The sequence below is a fragment of the Vollenhovia emeryi genome, unplaced genomic scaffold (assembly GCF_000949405.1).
Source record: "Vollenhovia emeryi isolate VEMERY1.0 unplaced genomic scaffold, V.emery_V1.0 DF939122.1, whole genome shotgun sequence".
Lineage (NCBI taxonomy): Eukaryota > Metazoa > Arthropoda > Insecta > Hymenoptera > Formicidae > Vollenhovia > Vollenhovia emeryi.
In genome coordinates, this window is record NW_011967244.1 from 3,522,981 (window position 1) to 3,542,948 (window position 19,968).

The window sequence follows — 19,968 nt, forward strand, 5'->3', positions numbered from 1 at the left end:
GGCACCCCGGGCGACGTTGACCGCGTTTCCTCGCGCGCGACTGCGACGAAAAAGGAGAAGCACGGAGACAGTCGCGTCTAGAAAGAGAGCGGAACAAATGCTCCGGATAATAGCGACGGCGAGTCCGAAAAGGATGCGTTACGGTCCGACCCTCTCGCGGGCGTCGGGACTGATCGGGACTCGCGAGTTTCACCTCGCGAGTTCGACGCGGCTCGGGCCCGGTTGTTCCGATCTCTGGGTAAGTTGAGTAATAGTTGAATTATATGTCTTTGTTTTTGCCCCGAAGTTCGACGAGGACAGATGTAATTTAACTATCAGCCAAGAGGCTGGAAGAAACTTCCGTTGCCGAAGAAACGTTAAAAGTTCAGTACGGGAATTCTGTAACTTGTAATCGATGCTTTTCGGTATCGTTAACTAGCGACAGCCAATGGCGAGGACGATCTTCGAAAAAGACGCAGATTTTCATTGGTTGTTCCTAGTTAACTTTATCGAGAAACCTCGATAGCAAGTTACAGAATTCCCGTACTGAAACGACAAATAATTCCGCCGTGAAAGTCTGATCTACAAGGCGTTCTTCGCAACGCGAAACATTCTATTTTATACAGGCAACTCGATAGGCTCAAAAAATTTGTCGACAATGCACGATGGCGCGATGCATAATGTACGGTTTATCAACGCGCACAGATTTTGTAAACGTGTTTATGAAATAAAATATTTCTAGGCGCAAAGGACGCACTGTAGATCGGGCTGGAGGGATTAAATGTTACGCTCTTAAATGGCTTAGGCCCGGTTTCACCAGACGTCGCTTGACTTTAATCTTGGTTTAATTTTTGTTTGCCTCTTTCTAAAGTAACAGTTGGGAAAAGACAAAGAACGAATTAAGCTAAGCTTAAAGTTGAACAACGTTGGTGAAACCGAGCCTTAATGGTTTAATCCAGAGATTATTGTTACATTCTAAACATTATGTCGGCCGCGAAAAGAAAATGATGAGAGACCTTGAAAGTCGTAAGTCACAGACGTGCGCTGGTATCTCAAATTTTTTTACACGAAATCTTACATTAAATCGCTTAAAGTTTCCGTGAAATATTAACGCAATTACAGTCCCAGTGACTGATAGGAATTCGACATTTAATCAGATATTTGCTCGCTGCGTAAACGCAAAGCCGTTATTAGACATTTCGACTCGATAAAAACGATAAGATCTCGTTATTCCGTTGAAAATATTTTACGGGCCAAATATAAAAACGAGCTCGCACGAAGTCGTATTTACGTTTCGAGTTGTGTTTACAGAAGAAAAAAATAGGTCGAGCCGAGCTCGAGTGCGTTGTCTCTTCAACGATTTTTCCATGTCACACTGCGTGCGTGGAGTCTTCATTATCTCTTAATTTTTCTCAGGCAGAAAATGATTAAGTGTCGCGCGATATACACACGACTGCACGTATATTCTCTCGCGTGTTGAATGTCAACGCTTATTTTGCTCCGCTGCCCGGTTATTTACGTTCGAAGCTCCGCACTGGACGCTTGTTTCTCGCGAGCGTTTCAAAAAATGCGCCGCCAGTCAACAGCGAACGCAGGGGCGCCACCGAAAAGTCGCGAGCGCGGATATCGCGCAGACTTCTACACGCTACTAGACTGTGCCACGTTCGAGCTGAGAAGCGAGGCGAGAGTTCCGCCATGTCTTGTTGGGTAAATAAACGTAGTGCGTCGCTGACAGTGCGATGCATACATACTTTATTCACCGTAATTCCATTACCGAAGGAACTAACACATGAATATGTTAAGCATTTAACACAAAAATTGTAACCGGCATTTTTTTTAAACAAGAAAACACAAATTTTTCAACTGTGTAGAATATACTCAGGCCCGGTTTCACCAACGCGAGTTAATCTAATCGGTCGGTTAACTTTCAGGGTGCCAACAGCCGAACATAAAACTGATACCAAGGAATTAGGTTAATAAAGAAGTTTTATGTTGGCACCCTGCAAGTTAACCGACCGATTAGATTAACTCGCGTTGGTGAAACCGGGCCTCAATATACTTTTATGACATTTTCAGAATTTTCTTAGAATCTACATGTGCAGGTGTGGATTTTCAGGTCCGAAGGTAGGCAGTCTAGTAGTACAAAGTGCTGTCCAGCAACGTACGCAGGCGACACTGCGTAACAGAGCGAATCGTTTCATCTTTGTTGTTCGGCATTATTGAACGAGGAATAAAACGATCCTCTGTGTTACACCGCGTCAATTTGTGTCTCTCGATGGAAAGTAACGAAGTCTGCGGGATTATCGCCGGCGGAACGGCGTTAAAAGTGGTGCCCTCTAGCCTCCGCGGGGCGCCCGCGCGCGCCCCCGCGCGCTCTCGCGCGCTACGCGCCTGGCGCGCTCGACGTTATTGGCGCGCGGCGGTGGGGAACGTTCGAGAGTCGAGCGGCGGTGGTGGGGGCTAAGCCGCGCGGCGGCGCGGTGGGGATAAAGAGCCGGGTTTCCGTTCTAGGGCACGTTCGTGGCGTAGCGCGCGCGGCCGTGGTAGCGCGGGAGAGGCGAAAGGCGGGCGCGCGGGAGAAGTGGAAAGCCGGGAAGAGAGAGCCGAACGAAGGGAAGAATCGGGGTCCACAACAAAATCGCTTAATCGCTTTGCGCCACCGTCCGCGACGGAGCACGGCCCATCCGTCGCCGCCGCTGCCGCCGCCGCCGCCATCGCAGTGCCCCCTAGTGTGCATGCATGCTCGACGCTGTCCCTCGCTCTCGCGCTCTCTCTCTCTTTCTCTCTCTTCCCTTCTTTCTCCTTTCCCCTTTCTCCCCCTTTCTCCCTCTCGACGACTCCGCGCTGCGCCGCGATCTCCGTCTTTCTCTCCCTCTCCCTCTCCCTCTCCCTTCCTCGCGCCTTCTCCGGTCTCTCCCGCTGTCTCTGTCCTCCCCGTGATTCGCTATGCCACTTCGGGCCGCGACGTTTTCACGGGCAATCCGTGAGTGACAGCTGCCAGTGGGCAACGCGTTGCGTGCGCGTCTCTCTCGCGGCGGTTTGACACGGCCGAGACACCGGGCGCGCGTGGGTGACAGTTTACGCGCGGTGCGTGCGTGCGTGCGGGCGTACGTCCGCGTGCGCGCGGGACACGATCCGCACACGTCCGACGTCGCGGACCGACGTCGTTTCGCGCCCTCGCGGCGGCGGTGTGTTTATCATCCCGGCACGTACGGCGAAAGTGTGTGGAAGCGTCAACAACCCCCGGGGACCGCTTCAACGCGCGCTTCCAAGGGCTGCCGATCGCCGTGGAATCCCCGGATCGCCGCTGACACGCCGCTGCTACGATTGCTGCCGCTGCCGCTGCGAATCCATTTGTGGGTCAGGTCATGGTGAGGTACGTAACTGTCACGTTGAGACTCTCCGCGTTTCGGGACGGCGTCGTCGACGAGAGACCGCGCGCGCGTCCTCGTTTATCGACGTCGCCGCGGCTCCGCGTCTTTCAATTTTTCGCTCGCCGACCGGGAGAGCAGCGACGTCCCCGCGTCGTCCACGCGTCGTCCCGTCCCGCGGGGGGTGCGTCTTCTTTTTTTTTCTTTCTTTCCTGTTTTTCCCCCTCCCCCGCTCCTTTTGATTATCAATGAGGCCACGTGCTTCCCGGACAAGTGCGCCAGTCAATGAGCCAATTGCGAAACGCGAACGGGCGACAATGCCGCGGTGTCGCGCCTTTGTGCGCGAAATTACACCTCTATGGCGTTGCAAATGATCCGACTATATTAGTTCCGCGCTTATCGGGTCCAGGCGCGGGACGAGTCCGCTGCCGCTGCAAACGAATTTCTCCGCGGCCTCAGATCTGTCACGTCAGGTTTCCCGAATCGATAAACTCGATCGGGGATTTATCCGTCGCGGATCGGCCGCGACTCGCGCGAGAGTCGTAGTTGGTAAAACACGAAGATCACAACTTTCTAAAGGAATTAAAGGAAAGTTTCCTATTATGAGATACGCTCCTAATATGAGATAGCAGGGTTTTGTTTTGTTTTTGCTAAATTAGTAGGCATCGGTCTATTGGTTTTGCCGTTAATTCATTGCCCTTGGAGTGAAACCTGTTTAGTGGAAAATTTATTGCTGGATCGCGCAATCGTTGTAAATAAACATTCGTGGTTAAACATTACCGTTGAATACCTGCTGCCTCATATTAGAAGCCCCGTATCATAACAGAGGACTTACGTCTACGTAAAAGTCTACACGCGACCCCCAAAGAGATCTTTCATATAGTCTTGGAAATAAAATCGTCCGCGATTATCGAGACAGATATGGATTTAGTTTGTATTTCATTTCTCTATCGCGGCCCAACACACGGGGAAATACGCTTTTTAAAGAGGCAAACCAATGAATAGCTGTCAATTACGCGAAAGAACGATGAAAAGTAATATTAATTGCTGCGTCCCATGTTTTTAAAAATAACGCAATTGTTCACTTGCGTGCGAAAAATGCAAAAATAGCGACGAACAATTCGAAGATCACGACAGCTCGCGGTGATTTCGCGAAAGCGAAACCTGGGAAAGGGTTAATTTATATTTATTAGTGCAATGCGACAAGGGTTAAATCGTAACAGCAATGCCTAATTTAAAATGTGTCCTTTACGCTTAGAAACATTCTATTTTATACACTGATAAAAAATATTACTTTACTCAAGAAAATTATTCATTAGGTGGTTCCTAATAGCTTATCAACTTAAATTTAAAAAATAATAAACTAAAACATGCATTGCTTTAATTTAAGTATTTATTAAATATGAAAGAATAGATCATTTTAAATTAATAGAATTTTATTTTAATTCTATAAAGTGTTTACTAAGATGTAATTTTTCTTATTCAACAGAAACAATTATTTTATTTAACAAATAGTGTTCTATATCTCATGAAATCTTTATTTGAATGTAGAAAATGTAATGAATTAAATTAATTTACTTAATATAATACATAGATTTACTCGAGATTTGATATTTTTATTTAAATAGAATAAATATTTACTTTAGTAACAAAAAGTAATTTTAAGTAAATCTATTCACTCAGTTAAAAAAATTTTTTGTCCGTGTATAAGCAAATCAAAATGCTTAAAAAATTCGTTGACCACGTACTATTTATCAACTTGCATAATTTTTTAAATATACTATTGCCCACTAAAATAGAATGTTTCTAGACGCAAAGAGCACGTTGTAGGTTAATATATGCTCTTTGCGTTCAATAAACACGTTTGAAAAATTTGTACAAATTTCTAAATTGTACAGTACACATTGCACAATCGTACGCTGTCGACAAGTCTTTTAAGCGTTTTTATTTTCTTATATAAAATTGAATGTTTCTAGACGCAAAGAGTACGTTTAGCCTGATCTACAATGTGCTCTGTGCGTCTAGAAGCATTCTATTTCGTGGCCAGTAAACGCGTCTAAAAAATCTGTACAAATTTATAAATTGCACAGTACACATTGCACAATCGTACGTTGTCGACAAGTCTTTTAAGCAATTTTTATTTTCTCACATAAAATAGAATGTTTCTAGACGCAAAGAGCACGTTTAGCCTGGTCTACAATGTGCTCTTTGCGTCTAGAAACATTGTATTTTGTGGCCAGTACACGCGTCCAAAAAAATCCGTACAAATTTATAAATTGCACAGTACACATTGCACAATCGTACGGTGTCGACAGGTCCTCCGAGCGTTTTGATTTGCTTACACAAAGTAGAACGTTTCTAGACGCAAAGAGCACATTGTATCATAGACCAGGCATACGGACGCGTCGACCTAGCTCGCGTGCGAGACAACCGCGCGTTGTGTTTCGAGCGCGAATCGTAACGCGCGCAGCTGCCGGACGATTACCGCGTGGACCACGACGCGCCCGACTCCCGGGGCGATCTGTCACCGCGCGAGCGGTGCCCCGCGATTAAAGAGCGTCGGGGAATCCGGCGCGCGCCACGCGCGACTCCGCGGCCACGCGGTTTTCGGCCGCTCGAAACGGCCGTGTCACCCGTTACGGTAGGTCACGTGCGCGATGCACCGGCCAATAATCGGCGATTACGAGGCGCGCGGGATGCATTCGGATGCGGAGGAGCCGCGGCCGCGCCGGGAGTTTGCCCGCCACTCGGCCACGTTCCTCCCCCGACGCGGCGGGATCGGAAAATTGCGCCGGCAGCGTACCGGAAGCTACCCCGAAGGGCTCTTCCGTCTCACGGAGATCTACGCGTTGTCCTACGCGGCGGAGTCGATCGTTGCGACACGCGCCGATGTGGATCTCGAGGACGGCTGGATAATGAAACGGGGAAAGATTCGCTACTGTTTCTCGGGGGGGGGGGGTCACATCCGTAAATGTTTGTCCGCGCCGTAAAGCGATTTTGATGAAACAACAGCGACGGAGGACCCGATTAGCGACACCCGTATTCGAATTCTCTCTCCTTTTACGGCGAGACGGAACGACGTAGTTGGGTAGGTAGTCGTCGTTATTTTAATTTAATTTAATTATGTCCGTCTGGAGACGCTGCGCGGACACTTGTCCGTTTTACGTAATACAGATTTACGACGTGACTTTCATTAAAATAACATAAATTTATAGAAATTGTAATTAATTAATGTATAAACTGATGGAAATTCATGCCCCGCTATTCTCGGCGTTAATTATATCAGATATGACCAGACTCGACGGAGTCTCTCCGTCCTTGTTAATAAATTCAGGATGCGAATTGTCATTTCGACGGCGGCGACATCGGAGATTCCTCCGCGTGGAGGGTTAACCCTTCAGTCGCGCTATTTTTCGTAACGCAAGTGGACGCGCGCGGCCCCGAGAGAGACTTCAATATAAAAACTCAATTTATATCTGTCGCGTGGAAACTCGGAAACAATGTTTTCGCTTAGGGTCAGTTTCACAAACGTCGGTTAGCTGCTAATCAAAGGTTAATTGATTCTCCGTCTCTTCTTAGATAATAAGATGGAAAAAGATAGTCGACTGCGCGGAGAGAATTTTCTCTTAAAACGTATCCTGAAATCACGTGGTCGTGGGACAACATGGCATTTTGAAGAACTTTATGAGTTTTTTTTTTAAAGTTTACCATACATTTTGCTAGTGACATGTATAGTAAAATGTCAACAAACTCTCATAAAATTCTTCGAAATGCCGCGTTGTCCCACGATTACAATATTTTCAGGATAAATTTTAAAATAAAATTCTCTCCGTGTGGTCGACAGTTAATCAACGTTCGTGAGACTGGCCCTTGGACCCGGTTTCATCAACGTTGTTTGACTTTCAGCTTAGCTTGATTCGTTCGTTGTCTCTTTCCAATTGTTACTGTGCAAAGAGACAAACATGAATTAAATTGTAAGATTAAAGTTAAGCGACGTTTGGTGAAACCGGGCCTTAAGGCCTGTGTCCGCGAACTTGGCCCAAATTCTAGTTCCGAGAAATGTATAGCCAATCGATTGTAACTTTTCCGTAAAAGCTGCAGGTTGATTGGCTTCACATTTCTCGAAACTAAAACTCGGACCAAGTTCTAGCATCATGGACACAGACCTTAAGGCCCGGTTTCACCAACGTTTTCTGACTTTCAGCTTAGCTTGACTCGTTTTTTGTCTCCTTCCAATTGTAACTGTAGAAAGAGACAAACGTGAATTAACCTAAGATTAAAATTAAGCGACGTTTGGCGAAACCGGGCCTTAAGGCCTGCGTCCGCGAACTTGGCCCAAATTCTAGTTCCGAGAAATGTATAGCCAATCGATTGCAACTTTGCCGTAAACGCTGCAAGTTGATTTCTCGAAACTAGAACTCGGACCAAGTTCTAGCATCGTGGACGCAGGCCTTGAATCCCCAGCTCCGTACAGAAAAGTTGTCCCTATTTTGGAAGACGATATATTCACAAAGCATATAAAATTCATAAGTCTCTGACGTGAAACCACGAATACTTCGTTAGTTATTTCTTCGTTATTTATTACTTCGTATTCGTGATATTTATTAAGACCCCACGACGCGACTCGAGGGTCAACAGCGCTTATCGCCGTAGGTTTCCGGCATTATTAGCACTCCCGTTCGTATCGAAGCGTTAGCTGTCGGACTATCGTCGTACTTCCCTGTCAACAATCGCGGCCCCGTAAGTTGCATCGCGTGTCGATCGCCGTGCGTGACACGGTCGACGAAAGGCCTCGGAGCGCTCGTTTCATCGCGTACGCGCGCTCGCTCGCTCGCGCGCGCGCGCGCGCGCGCGTGCGGTAAACGGGTTTATCTCGGTAATTAAATGACCGTCAAATAGGAGAAAATCGCCGATGATTGATGGTGACCGATCGGCCAAGTTTCACAGTCGCGTTACCACGTGCGCCCTCACGTTTCCCTCCTCCCGATGCGTTAATAAATTCGTCAGCGAGAGAGCTTTGAACGGACTGACTCGGGCCTCCCCCTGAAATTTGCGACTGTTTTCCGTTCAACGTCACCCTTGACTGTACACGGAGATAATTTGCTCTTAAAACGTAGCCGGAAATTCATGTAATCGCGGAACTTGGCATTTCGAAAAACTTTGAGTTTCCTAAAATTTTACCATACACTTTACTATTAAACACTAAGGTGTTTTACTTTACGAGACCAGTTTCGCAAACATCGGTTAGCTGCTAACCGAAGGTTAATTGATTCTCTGTCTCTTCTTAAATAATAAGATGGAAAACGATAGGGAGTCGACTGAACCCTAGTTAACCAGTTAACCGATGTTTGTGAAACCGGCCCTTAATGTAATTACTAATAAAACGTATGGTAAAATTTCAAGGAACTCTCGTCTGAAATTGTCTAAAATGTCGCGTTGTCCCGCGATTACGTAATCTTCAGGATAAATTTTCAGGGAAAATTCGCTCCCCGTGTACGATCGAAACTTTTAAGTGAACCCCGACATTATTTTCTCGCGACGAGTGTTAAACGACCGACTCGCAGTCGAATTTCCACCGTCAGCCCGTTTCTGGATAGTAAAAACGTATATTGTACGATATCGTGTGTGTGGAAATACGCCGGCGTGTGTATGCACTGAAATCGCCAACAGCAAACACACGTGATCGTGCGCGGAGCGTTGTTTCAAAACCGCCGCGGGACGACGGAGGGTCCGCGCTCGCGCTCGTAATCAGCTCGATTAAGGATCGCGGGCTTAACGATGCGCGATCTTTTCGTCCCACGACAAATGGCTCGTGCATCCCGCGAGATTTTCTCCGCGCGCATCGGGCCAACGGTCCGCCTATACATCGCGCTCGCGCGCCGCCGATGATAAAGAGAAATGCTACCTAGAAAGCAGGTCTTGGCTGAATCTAGGCCACCCTGATGATGGCGCGTGCACATTCTCCACAATTTTACTGTTCCTTCTCTCAGCCTTGCCTCGCGTTCGTTCCCCGCCGCGCGCGCGTTCGACGGAACACCTTTTCTCTCTCCCTCTCCGCCTTCTCTCCGTCTGTCTATCTCGCGCATATTCTAGCTTCAGCTTCTCTCTCCCCCCCCCCTCCCCCCTCGTCCTTCCCTCTTTCCATCCCTCCGCCTTTCTCCTCAGCGTCTCTCCGCGTACGTCTCTCTTCTCTTCCACATCGATCGCCTCCTTCTCTCTTCCTGCCCCTTTTTTTTCCCCACCCGGCACGATTCAAGGATCGAGTTCCGGAGGACGACCAGATGCGAATCAGCGAAAAAAAGAGAGGGAACGCGAGGATCGCGCGGTACCGTAATGCCCCCCTCCCCCCCCCCTCCCCCGCGCGCGCGCGACGGGATTTACAAATTGCAAAAGCGAGAACGAGTCTCGCCGCGCGCTGTCTCAATAGCACGCTCGTTCGTAACGTGGTTTGTGAAATGTCGCGACGGCGACGGGTGGGCGTATTACAGGACGACGTTTGATTTTCCTACGCGATGTATAAGGATCACCTCCGCCGCCGCGAAATAATGGGCAAGGTTTTCCGTTAAGGGCGAGGCGAACGCGATCTCGCTCCTATCCGTTTCCGTCCCGTTTCAACTCTGCGCTCGGACGCAGAAAAACGCAAGTCCGTCGTGAAGAAATTATTCGATTGACGACAACGTTAACCCTACGAACTTCGGAATAAACACGTCCAAAATAGAGCCTTCTGTTACGTTCCACGTGGCCGGAGATCGAACTGAACAAAACTAATATTCGAGTTGTCGGCGTAAAAGATGTAAATTGATTTCTACGTCTCTCTGTAGACACCGCTCGAACAATAGCGCGACGACCGAAGGGTCGAGAGACCTTCTAATGTTCAAATATGACGCTCTTTTTACGAGCAAATGTTGAAGAGATAAAACGCGTATCGCGCAGACGAGCTCTCCTCTTCGCCCCTCTCGTCTCCCTCTTCCTCGTCGTACTTTTTATCGTCCGTTTCTCTTCTTCCTCGCCGTCGCCCTCCTTTCTTCCCTGCTTCTTCTCGGCCTTCGGACCCCTCGCGAGAATCTTCAGTTTCGTCACTATCTAATTTAAATACGACCATTTGCGCGCGCGCGCGTAAGCTTAATTGAATCAGAGACGCTTCTGCATTCCCATTCGCACAAGTGGCGGATACGCTTGCGTTCTCTCGGCGGTTTCCGACCGAAAATTTCGCACGAGGCCGGGCGGCGCGGTGCAGTGCGGCGCGTCCGCCGAGCGAGCGACGCGCGCGCGGCATCGGCCCCGAGCGTTTTCTCGAGAGCGGGATCTCTCGCGTGTGTATGACTGACAGTAGGGCGATCGAGAGCGACCTAGAAAGGTTTCAAAAGACATTTTCCCGTTCACCCACGTATAAAGCCGCCCTCTCGCCGCGGGAGCGTGGAGCCGTGCGACGTGAAACCTCGCGTACGACGATTGAGACAAGGCGCGCGCGTGCATACACACGCGCGCACACTTGCACACGCACGTACAATAGCGACGAAGAGGACGAAGGCAGCGCGGAACGATGCGGAGAGGCAAGAAGGAGAACGGAGAGCGTGGAGGGTGAAGGAGGACATGACGAGAGGTCGACGGAGACGAGGGGGAGGACAGAAAGGAAAGAGAACGTCGGGCGTACATGTGTGCGCGTTTGGTCGCGTATGTGAACACGCGAGCTGGTGTGCGCGCGCGCGCGCGCGCAGGAACAACGGAAAGTATGGAACGTAATACGGAGAAAACGCTGGTAAAAGGAAAGAGGCCCCTCTGCCTGCCTTTCCAATCGAATCGGCCGCCTCTCTCGCCTTTGTCATTTTCTCTTTGTCCCCGTTTCGGATCTTCGTGTTCTCTCTCGGCTAAGTCGCCGCTGCCGCCTCTCTCTTTTTCGCACGGTCTCTCTTTGCCTCTCGCCCTCTCTCTCTCTCTCTCTTGCTTTCTCCCTCTCTCTCTTCTCTCCTCTCTCCTTCTCTTTCTGCCACTGCCTCTACCCGGCTTCCTGTTCGTCCTTCCCTCCTCGCCTGACCTGCGCCTGACTCATCCAGAAGAACGAAGAAGAATCTTCCCTCTCTGTCTCTCTCTCTCTCTGTCTCTTCACTCCTCTCTTCTCCCCATCTCTTCCACCCGGTATATCTCGGACGGGCAAAAGAGGGAAGCACAAAAAGAGCCGTGCCAGAAGGAGAAGCACAGGAGGGAGAAGGGCACGAAACGCTTCTCTTTCTTCGCTCTGCGCCCGTGCACCGTTTCTTCCCCCACCCTCCCTCGTCCTCCCTTCTGCTTTGTCTCTTCACCCTCTCTGACTTCCCCCGATGTACCATCCAGCTAACCTAACCACCCTAACCTTCTCTCCTTTCTTCCCTTGCTGCGTTTCGATCTGCGCCTTCGCCCGCGCCACTTCTTGCTCTTCCTCCTTTTACCTTCCCTCCACCTTCCCGCCTCCTCGCCACCGCGCTCCACTACTCTACCTTCGTCTATGTGCCTCTTCGTCGACGTCTCTCGCCTCTCACCTTCGCCCTCCTCGGCTCTCCTTCCCTTCTACCCGCTCTATCGCAGTCATCCCTCGCTCTTACCGACAACCCTCCTGTCTTTCACGTTCATGTCTCTTTCTCATTCCTTCGACGTTTCGCGCATCCCGTTTCTCCTTCAGAGAGAACGTACGACAAACGGCTCGATATAGGAGAACGGCGGCGCGGAGGAAGAGAGGGTAAAAGAGGGAGAACGAGAGAAGGCTACACGTCGGTCGATTTCTCCATCCTGTCCTCAACACTCGCTCGCGTAAAAAAGCTCTCTTGGATCAATTAAGGCATCGTTTTTCAAGCTTTTTTGAGGCGACGGGAACGCTTTTGAATAACAAAAAGATGGACGGGGTTCTCTCAAATAAATCAAGTATGTACGGTGTTTTAATCCTCGCGCAACTTCTTTCGTTTCTCGAGTTAAGCTACGCCCGAGTATCTTTATTTTAAAACATTTTCCGACGAGAACTGTTTCCAGAGAGAGATTTGCAGCTTTCTTCCCTCGTGGAGAAAAATTAAAACGGGTCACCGCACGCGATTTAGTCAATATCGCAAATAAATTTAACGCCGAAATTGCCTGTGCGCGAACCTTAATCGTTATTTCGAAAAACTCATCTAGAACAAGCCATTTTTTTCTGAGGGCGAATTCGGTTGGTTTGCACTAGTGCGCACTGAGTGCACATTAAGCCTTGTCTCCAGTCAATTCTTATATTTAAAGATCGTCTTAAATACCTCTTGCGATATTTCTTATCTAGAAAAATGGCGCGTACAACGTTTACACGGATCATTTTTTTACTAAATACTCTTTGAACATGTATTTGAGACAAAATTAAATATAAGAACTGACTATAAACCAGCCTTAGCGCGTGCACTCAGTGCGCACTAGTGCAAGCAACCAAATTCGCTGTAAGACTGGTAAAAATCTTAGGTTTTCTCGTATTTTATTTCAACCATCTACACGAATCAATCTAGCACAAAGGAGAAATATGTTATCCTTCGGTACGTTTGCGTCTGCAATTGTGTGGTTGTGCAAGTACGTGACCTGTGCTTGTCGAGGAGGCACGCGTTAAATTAATTAACGGGGCGTAATTAGAATCGACGCGTTTACGTTCATGCATATCCCTCCCGCGCGACTGGGAGGAAGAAACGGGCGAACGGGACGCAGGGCGTTGTGAAGTATCGCCGGTAAAAGGAGAAAGGAGTTTCCTACGTCGCTGCGTAAAAAGGAGCGGTGCCGATCGGCCGTCTTATACATATAATTGCCAAGGATGCTTGATGTGGTAGCGCCGAGCTATTGCGCGTCAAACCATCTCGGGACGGTTTCTTCTCACCGTGCAAGGTTGATAGAAAGGTGTCCACGTTTGATTAATTAATTCGTAACACGCCAATTCCTCGCCGCTGGATTTCTAAAACTTTTGTTCTTGGCGCGACGCGCCGTCTGCGCTCGCGCAAATTGAGAATCCACGGACGGGAGTGCATTTTATGTACTCGGCGAACATAAGTTCACATCGAAATATTGAACATTGAAGACATTTGTACGCCTCGGTGGTCGAATTGGTTGAGACGGCGCTCCAGGCTCAAACCCTGGCTGAGGTATATAAACTGAAAATATGAAATACTTAGACACTAAAGGATCGTCTACAATAGATGAAGTAAGCGTAAGAAGTAAGAGTAGGAGTAAAGAAATTAATCATTTACATTTCTTACTCCTACTTCAGCTCCGACGCTTACTCTCGGCGAATTAGAGCGCAGTCCGACCGGTGCTACAAATATTTTTTAAAATTATGCCTGTACTTCAGCTTTTACAACGATAAGTAAAGGTTATGGTTTTCTTACTTCTTACTTCCAATGTATACGGTCCTTAACACCCTGTCACGGCTCTTAGTCCTTCCTTCCTTCAAATTTGCGTTTATCGCATTTGAGCCGTACGAGTTTTATCAATTTGTTAAATACATTCATTTGTTAATTTGTGAATAGCATAATTTTTGAAGATGTAAAAATTCTCTTTTCTGACGTATCTATTCATTCGACCTTTTTTTTCTTTTTTTCCCCCCCTTCGGATTCACGTTCGATTCGCTCAGCTCTCCGACGTAACGTCCAAGTTGCAGTATTAGCTTTGAGTCGTACTCGTTTCTATTCGCGCGATAAAGTCACATGTACGTACGAGGGAGCAACGATTATCGTTGATTATTGGATCGTAAAAATGCCGGCATGATTTAATCGGAGCGAAATATTCAGCTCTAGCCCACGGCAGTTTCCACCGAGTTATAAACGGTGCATCGCGCCTCGTAAGCTATTCTTAAGATTACGACGTAAATGTCACACTCTCGGAGCCCCGCTCGTTCATTCTTCTTTGGCGATACGCTAATAAACTCCAGTTGTGGGATAAAAGAGAGAGGGACTGGGTGGAGTACTCAATGAAGTGCACACTCGCAACACGCCGCCTTCGCATTGACGCTTTTAAGACTCGGCGTGTAGTCGGAAAAGTTAAAATTACCGACTTATCCGACCCGCAGGAAGCGCATTACAAAATCGGAATATTAATTTCTCCGTTCGTCGCCTCGGGGAAACGCTCTCGCGTGCCCGTACGCCTTGCACTTGTCCAATTGACACGCACGTTATTGTTAACAATCCCCCGCCCAGGGTTGGCACGGCAAGGTTTCATGAATTTAGTGCTTACCCGCACGGCGATGCTGTTTATTTTATCTACTAAATATAAATAACGTGCCTGTCCGCGATAGGAAAATTCTCGCCGCTAATGTCAGGGTTAAGTGTGATACACGTACGAAACACGCCGTCCGTACACGGAGAAAAATGCGCGTGTGTCCTCTTTCAGTTGGCTCGTCGTTAATCGCCCCCAGAAATTGCCCGCGCGCGGTCCACTCTCGGCCTGAGTCACCCGTTTTCCATCCTCTTCTCTCCCCGTGACAGTCGCCTCGCTCTTGATCGCTTCTCCCTCTTTTTCTTCTCTCTCTCTCTCTCTCTCGCGCGCGCGCGCGCTCTCTCTCTCCCCTCCTCTCCTCTCCTCTCTTTCCCTCCCTCCATCTTTCCCCATCGTTCATTACGTCCTCCGCGTCCCTTCCTCGAAAAAGTAGCGCCTATCTTCCCTTCGACCTTCCTCTCGCTCTCTCTCAATCTCTCCGCCGCACTCATCCTCGACGCTGCTTCCTTCCATTCTCTCCCCCTCGGCATTCTCGCTCGCGCGCCGCCCTTATCTCCGGAGTTTCTCATTGTCTGAAAGGGCCATCTGTTCCCCCCTGGGTCTTTTTCGTCTCCTCCGCTTTCATCCCCTTCGCTCCGTACCGTTTCGAGCGCTGCGTACACAAAGGAGCCGACTCTCCTCTCCGCCATCCCCCGTTCGCTACCCTCTTCTCTCCACCCTTTTCTCCGGTCCCTTCTTTGTTCCTTCCATTCGAGCACTACTTCGGGATTGCCAACATCGTCGTCGTCGTCGTCGTCGTCGTCGTCGTCTCACCGCTCCTTTCTCCGTGCTCAAGAAGTTTCCATTTCTTCTTCCTTCGGAGGGGATCCACAAAGAAGCGCTGGTAATTCCTAGAGGCGATATAACGCATTCGATTTCTCCAAGCGAGAGGAGAGCGCGATGAGAACGTTCGACACCGTAAATTGCAGCGCACGGAGAAAAAGCGGGAAAACGCAAGATAGAGAGAAAGAGGACTGGAGGGGGAAGAGAGAGAGAGATTCCTCCTCGTGCGATCGCAGCTTCCGCGCTTGTTCGACGAGCGAGGGAAAAAAAAAATGTCAGGCCGAGTCGAGCCGAGATATCGCTCGCAGCGGTCCACGTGCGACCTTGAGCGAGACCGCGTTCACCCTCCGCGCTTCGAGGGGTCGCAATCCCCCCGCTCGCGATCACGTGGTGCTCGGGGGTGGTTTCCATGGTCCTCGTTTATCCCGCTCTGCCGGCCGAACGAAAAGAGCGTGGAGCTCGTCGACGAACACGAGAAAATGAAGGTCGCGCATTATCGAGATTCGCCGGGCGGCGATGAAGTAAAACGTAATGAGTCCATGTAAATGCTGTAGACGAGAGGTATATGCGGATTCATAAATTAATGATTTGCACGTTTTTCAACTTATTGTCTTGTATTTTCACTTGTTTGTACATTTCTACTGTGAGAAAGCTTGGATTTAGATAAATTGGTCTTGTCACAGGCAGTTTCGTTCTAAAAATATATCGAAGCAGCTAAAAGTAAAAGTAAATTAATAAAAATATACCAGATTCCTTCCTCGCTGTATCACATAAGATACAAATCGAAGGAGGTATTGATACAGAGCTGTCGTTTTTATCTTTCTCTCTCTCTCTCTCTCTTTGTATTCTGTCCGTTTCTTGATTGACCGCATTTGACTCGCAAGTGACGACATTCAGGACGAGGTCTCGCTCTCGAGAAGAGCTACAATTTTCATCCGCGACTGTTAGCTTCAAGAAAAGTCGTCCTATCCAGGACACACAGCGTTGACATGCTCTAGCGTAAAAACAAAAGGTGCAGGTGTTTGTACATTGCAGGATTTTAACCGTAGAATAGTAGAAAAGGAAAAGAGGTCACATCTCTCTCTCTCTCTCTCTTCTCTCTCGCTACTCGCGACACACATTGGTTTAAAAATTAAAACAACCAGTATATCGAAATTGAAATTACATGAAATGATTCTTTAAGCGAACGCATAATTGTTATAAACTCAGCATTCAGGACGGAATTTTTGCTAATCTAAAGGTCGCGCGTAACATCAAGGATCTTTTCTTGCCTTCGAAAAAGGGAAGCTGTCGAAAATGTACCAAGCAAATGTACACCCTCAGAAAGGATTTTTGTTACCGAGACAAAAAATATCCCTGACGCATTTATAATTCTCACAACCTCATTTAGTATAAAAGACAATATCAAAATAAAATCAATCATTCTTATTCTCCTCTATTGAATTAAAAAAAGATTGACTTACTCGAGGGGGAAACCCGCGCTGACCAAAATCTTGTACACCAATGCCCACTAATGCCCAATGGGTATTACTTTATCTTATTATCTTATTTTATCTTACTTATCTTGTTTTATCTTATTTTATCTTTATAATGCCCCAGCAAGGCCTAATGCCCAAACTAATGCCCCAAAAAAGCCTAGTAATGCCCAGATACACCACAATGCCCTCAGCGGTTTCCCCATCGGACTTACTATACTGAGACAATAGTAACTTTATATATTCTTGCGTTTAGAACAAATTTTCCCTTCATCTCACAACGCACCAAGTTGGCGCCACGATATTCGACGAAAGACTATCTTTTTATTCCAGATTTTAGAATTTTTCATTTAAGATTAAAATATTCCTGTCTCTACAATAATATTAGCGCTATATCGATTCTATTTTATAATACATTCTCGTGTAGTAGCATTGGATCCGGAAATTTTTCTGTGGGGTGTACACGCGCGAAGAGAAGATAAAGCTAGACAAGATATTATATAATATTTTATATTCTAACATTTATACTTCCGATTACAATTAAAAACTGTCCGACAGTTCTTGCCCGGCATCGGCTCAAGATTAATTGCGCAGCGTATCACGGCATAGAACAAATATCTAGTTTCCTTTCTCCTTTCTTGCTTCTCTCCACGTGTCACGGATCTCTCTCGCCGTTCTCCTCGCCCGGTGAAATGACGGTTCCGGGTGCGTCCGTTCCCTCCATCTCGCAAGGAACGTCCCCGTCGCGTCGTTCCTTTCGCCTCTCCTTTCCTTCCCTTCGAAAACACGCGCGCGCACACACGTACACACAGAAACGACTGCGCAAAGCAAAATGGAGCCATGTTTGCAACATGTTCCAGAAAATCTATGAAATAGTAATGAAAGTATTTTCCATTTCCCTCCTTCTATTCTTTTTATCCATCGAAGTCTTCGAGTTCCGAGATGAAAAATTCACAACTTTAAAATTTTCAACATGTGGATTATCAGCGACTCGGTAGCGTATTATAAAAAATGAAAATTTTATTATTAATATGACGTCCGTTTCAAATCCACTGAATAATGTTTTCTCGCTCACTTAGCCGCGTATTAGTGTTAACCCGAGAGGAACAGGTCCATCATTTTTTTTTATGCTGAGCACGCAGTCAAGCCTCGGCACTTAGATTTTCGGCAAAGGGAAGATAATCTAGGGTCAGAATGGGAAGTCGCGCTGTCGTTCGGTTTTCTGGAAGATCTCTCGTAACGAAAAACATCAACCGGGGAGGGCGAAGGGGAACAGGTGAGCGGCCGAGAGAACAGACGGTCTCGGAAAGGTGAACGGAGAGAAACGAAGAAACGAAGGGCATTCGGAATGCGGTGGTACTGTTATGCCTTACGGTATACAGACAGGACGGAAATTAGGACCAAACGACGTAAAGTCCCGCTGCCCAGCGTTTGTTACGGTCACCGTAAAATAGAATCTTTCTCTCGGCGAAGCTTTCGTGGCGCGCTCTCGCTTTGTCCTCTTAAATTTAAGGCGTTTTATAATTTCGTAAATTTAGGGCCAAACCGAGTGTTAAGTGTTGTGGGTTGACAAATGCGAATTTGAGGGCTCGGAATTGGGGCTTAAAAGTTGAAAGCCGGGGATTAAGAGTTAGAGCTGACGGTTAAGGACCTGAAATGTAGAGCGGAGAGTTCAGAGTTGGGAATTAAAAAAAGAAGTTGTGGGGATTACAGGGAAAGAAAGTGTAGATAATGGAAAATTTATATTTGTACAAACACGCCGAGTTACATGAAATCGTCGATGATCACCGTTCTTTATCGAACTCCTGCCACCGACATTCTCCTCGGTGACGTTCGAGAGATGAAATGCTGAACCGAAAAACGAGTCGGTCGTTCCGTGAAAAAGGAACGGTCGCACACAATTGCAACCGTGCGGGGGGGGAGGAACGTGGGAAGATCATTGATGCAAACCCGGCAACGCGTATGGGAACGCTTTTTACATCGACCGAAAGACATATCGCGCTGCCATAGCCGATTCCTACCATTCCTGTCCCCGATGCGAGTTTCTTTCGGAGAGAAGCGCGCCTTCCACGAAAACGCGAGTGCCTCGAATTGAAATCTGATTCCACGATTTTACGAATTTTAAAGCAAAATTTCCTCAAATAAGGACACTTGGACACGTTCCCGAGAAAAAAAATGTTCTCTTCAAAACTGATAACGTTAGAAACAATTTCTTTTTAAAATAATGTGTTATAATATACGTCGCAAAAATATATCATAATTATTTACAATTTAACATAATATTCTTTTCTGTCTAAAAGTTCGAATCTTAAATTTTTTATTTATTTAACAGCATTGCGAACATTCCGTGTAAAATTTTTCTGATATCCTCAAATGAGTTTCTTTCGCATAAATGTGTTTGCAAACTTCCAAAATCTACTAACAATTTTCCTGTTTTTTTTTCTCTCTCAAAACAATCGGATTCCAGTGAAACTCGGTTAACAGTCGATCGGCAAGAGCGTTTACTCGAATGAGTCTGAATTCCGTGCCAAATTTTAACTCGGATCTTCAAGAAAGGCCCGAGTTTCTCTTACCAAGATCCGCAATGCAGGTAGTTTTTTTCGAGTCTGCGACATTAGTGCATGCTCGCGTCGAGTGTTGTATCGCGGAAAATATTGGAGTCGAAGACAGATGGTATTGAAATATCAAGAACAAATTCATCTTACGCTACGAACGTAAATTGGAACTCGCTGCGTTTCTCTCCCTGTCTCATTTTATGCAATTCTTCTTCTGCGTCTGTCTCTCCATCCTCAGCTTTCCCCCCCTTTTTCTTACTTCTTCCCCTCGCGACAGAAGTAGACTTCGCGTCTCGCGTTCTTTCAAGGCGAGGGAATCAATCGGAAACCGAGTATCAGAAAATAATTGCGCTAAACTTTATAAATTCTTCCCTACGAGTTTATCGATCTCGAAGCTCTTGTCAAGCTCGCGGGAAAATGCGTACTGAGGTCTTTTCGCACTCTCCAAGGTCGCCTATGGACTCTCGCGCTTGCTTTCTATTGTTTCAAAAATTCTCTACCCACGATTAATTTTCACGATCTCGCACTACAGCTAAATATGGAAATATAAATTTTCAATAAATTGGACCTCTCTCTCTCTCT

The 19,968-nt window shown here is 47.3% G+C and overlaps 1 protein-coding gene across 1 annotated transcript in view; it reads left to right on the forward strand.

Moving 5' to 3' along the window:
* Positions 1-3,280: 3,280 nt before the first annotated feature.
* The window catches only part of LOC105570012 (protein bric-a-brac 2), a 63,240-nt gene continuing 46,552 nt past the window's right edge, over positions 3,281-19,968 (forward strand). The window contains exon 1 of the mRNA XM_012026919.1: positions 3,281-3,355. Within this exon, the coding sequence (XP_011882309.1) occupies positions 3,348-3,355 (8 nt within the window). The 5' untranslated portion in view covers positions 3,281-3,347. The remainder of the gene's footprint in view (positions 3,356-19,968) is intronic.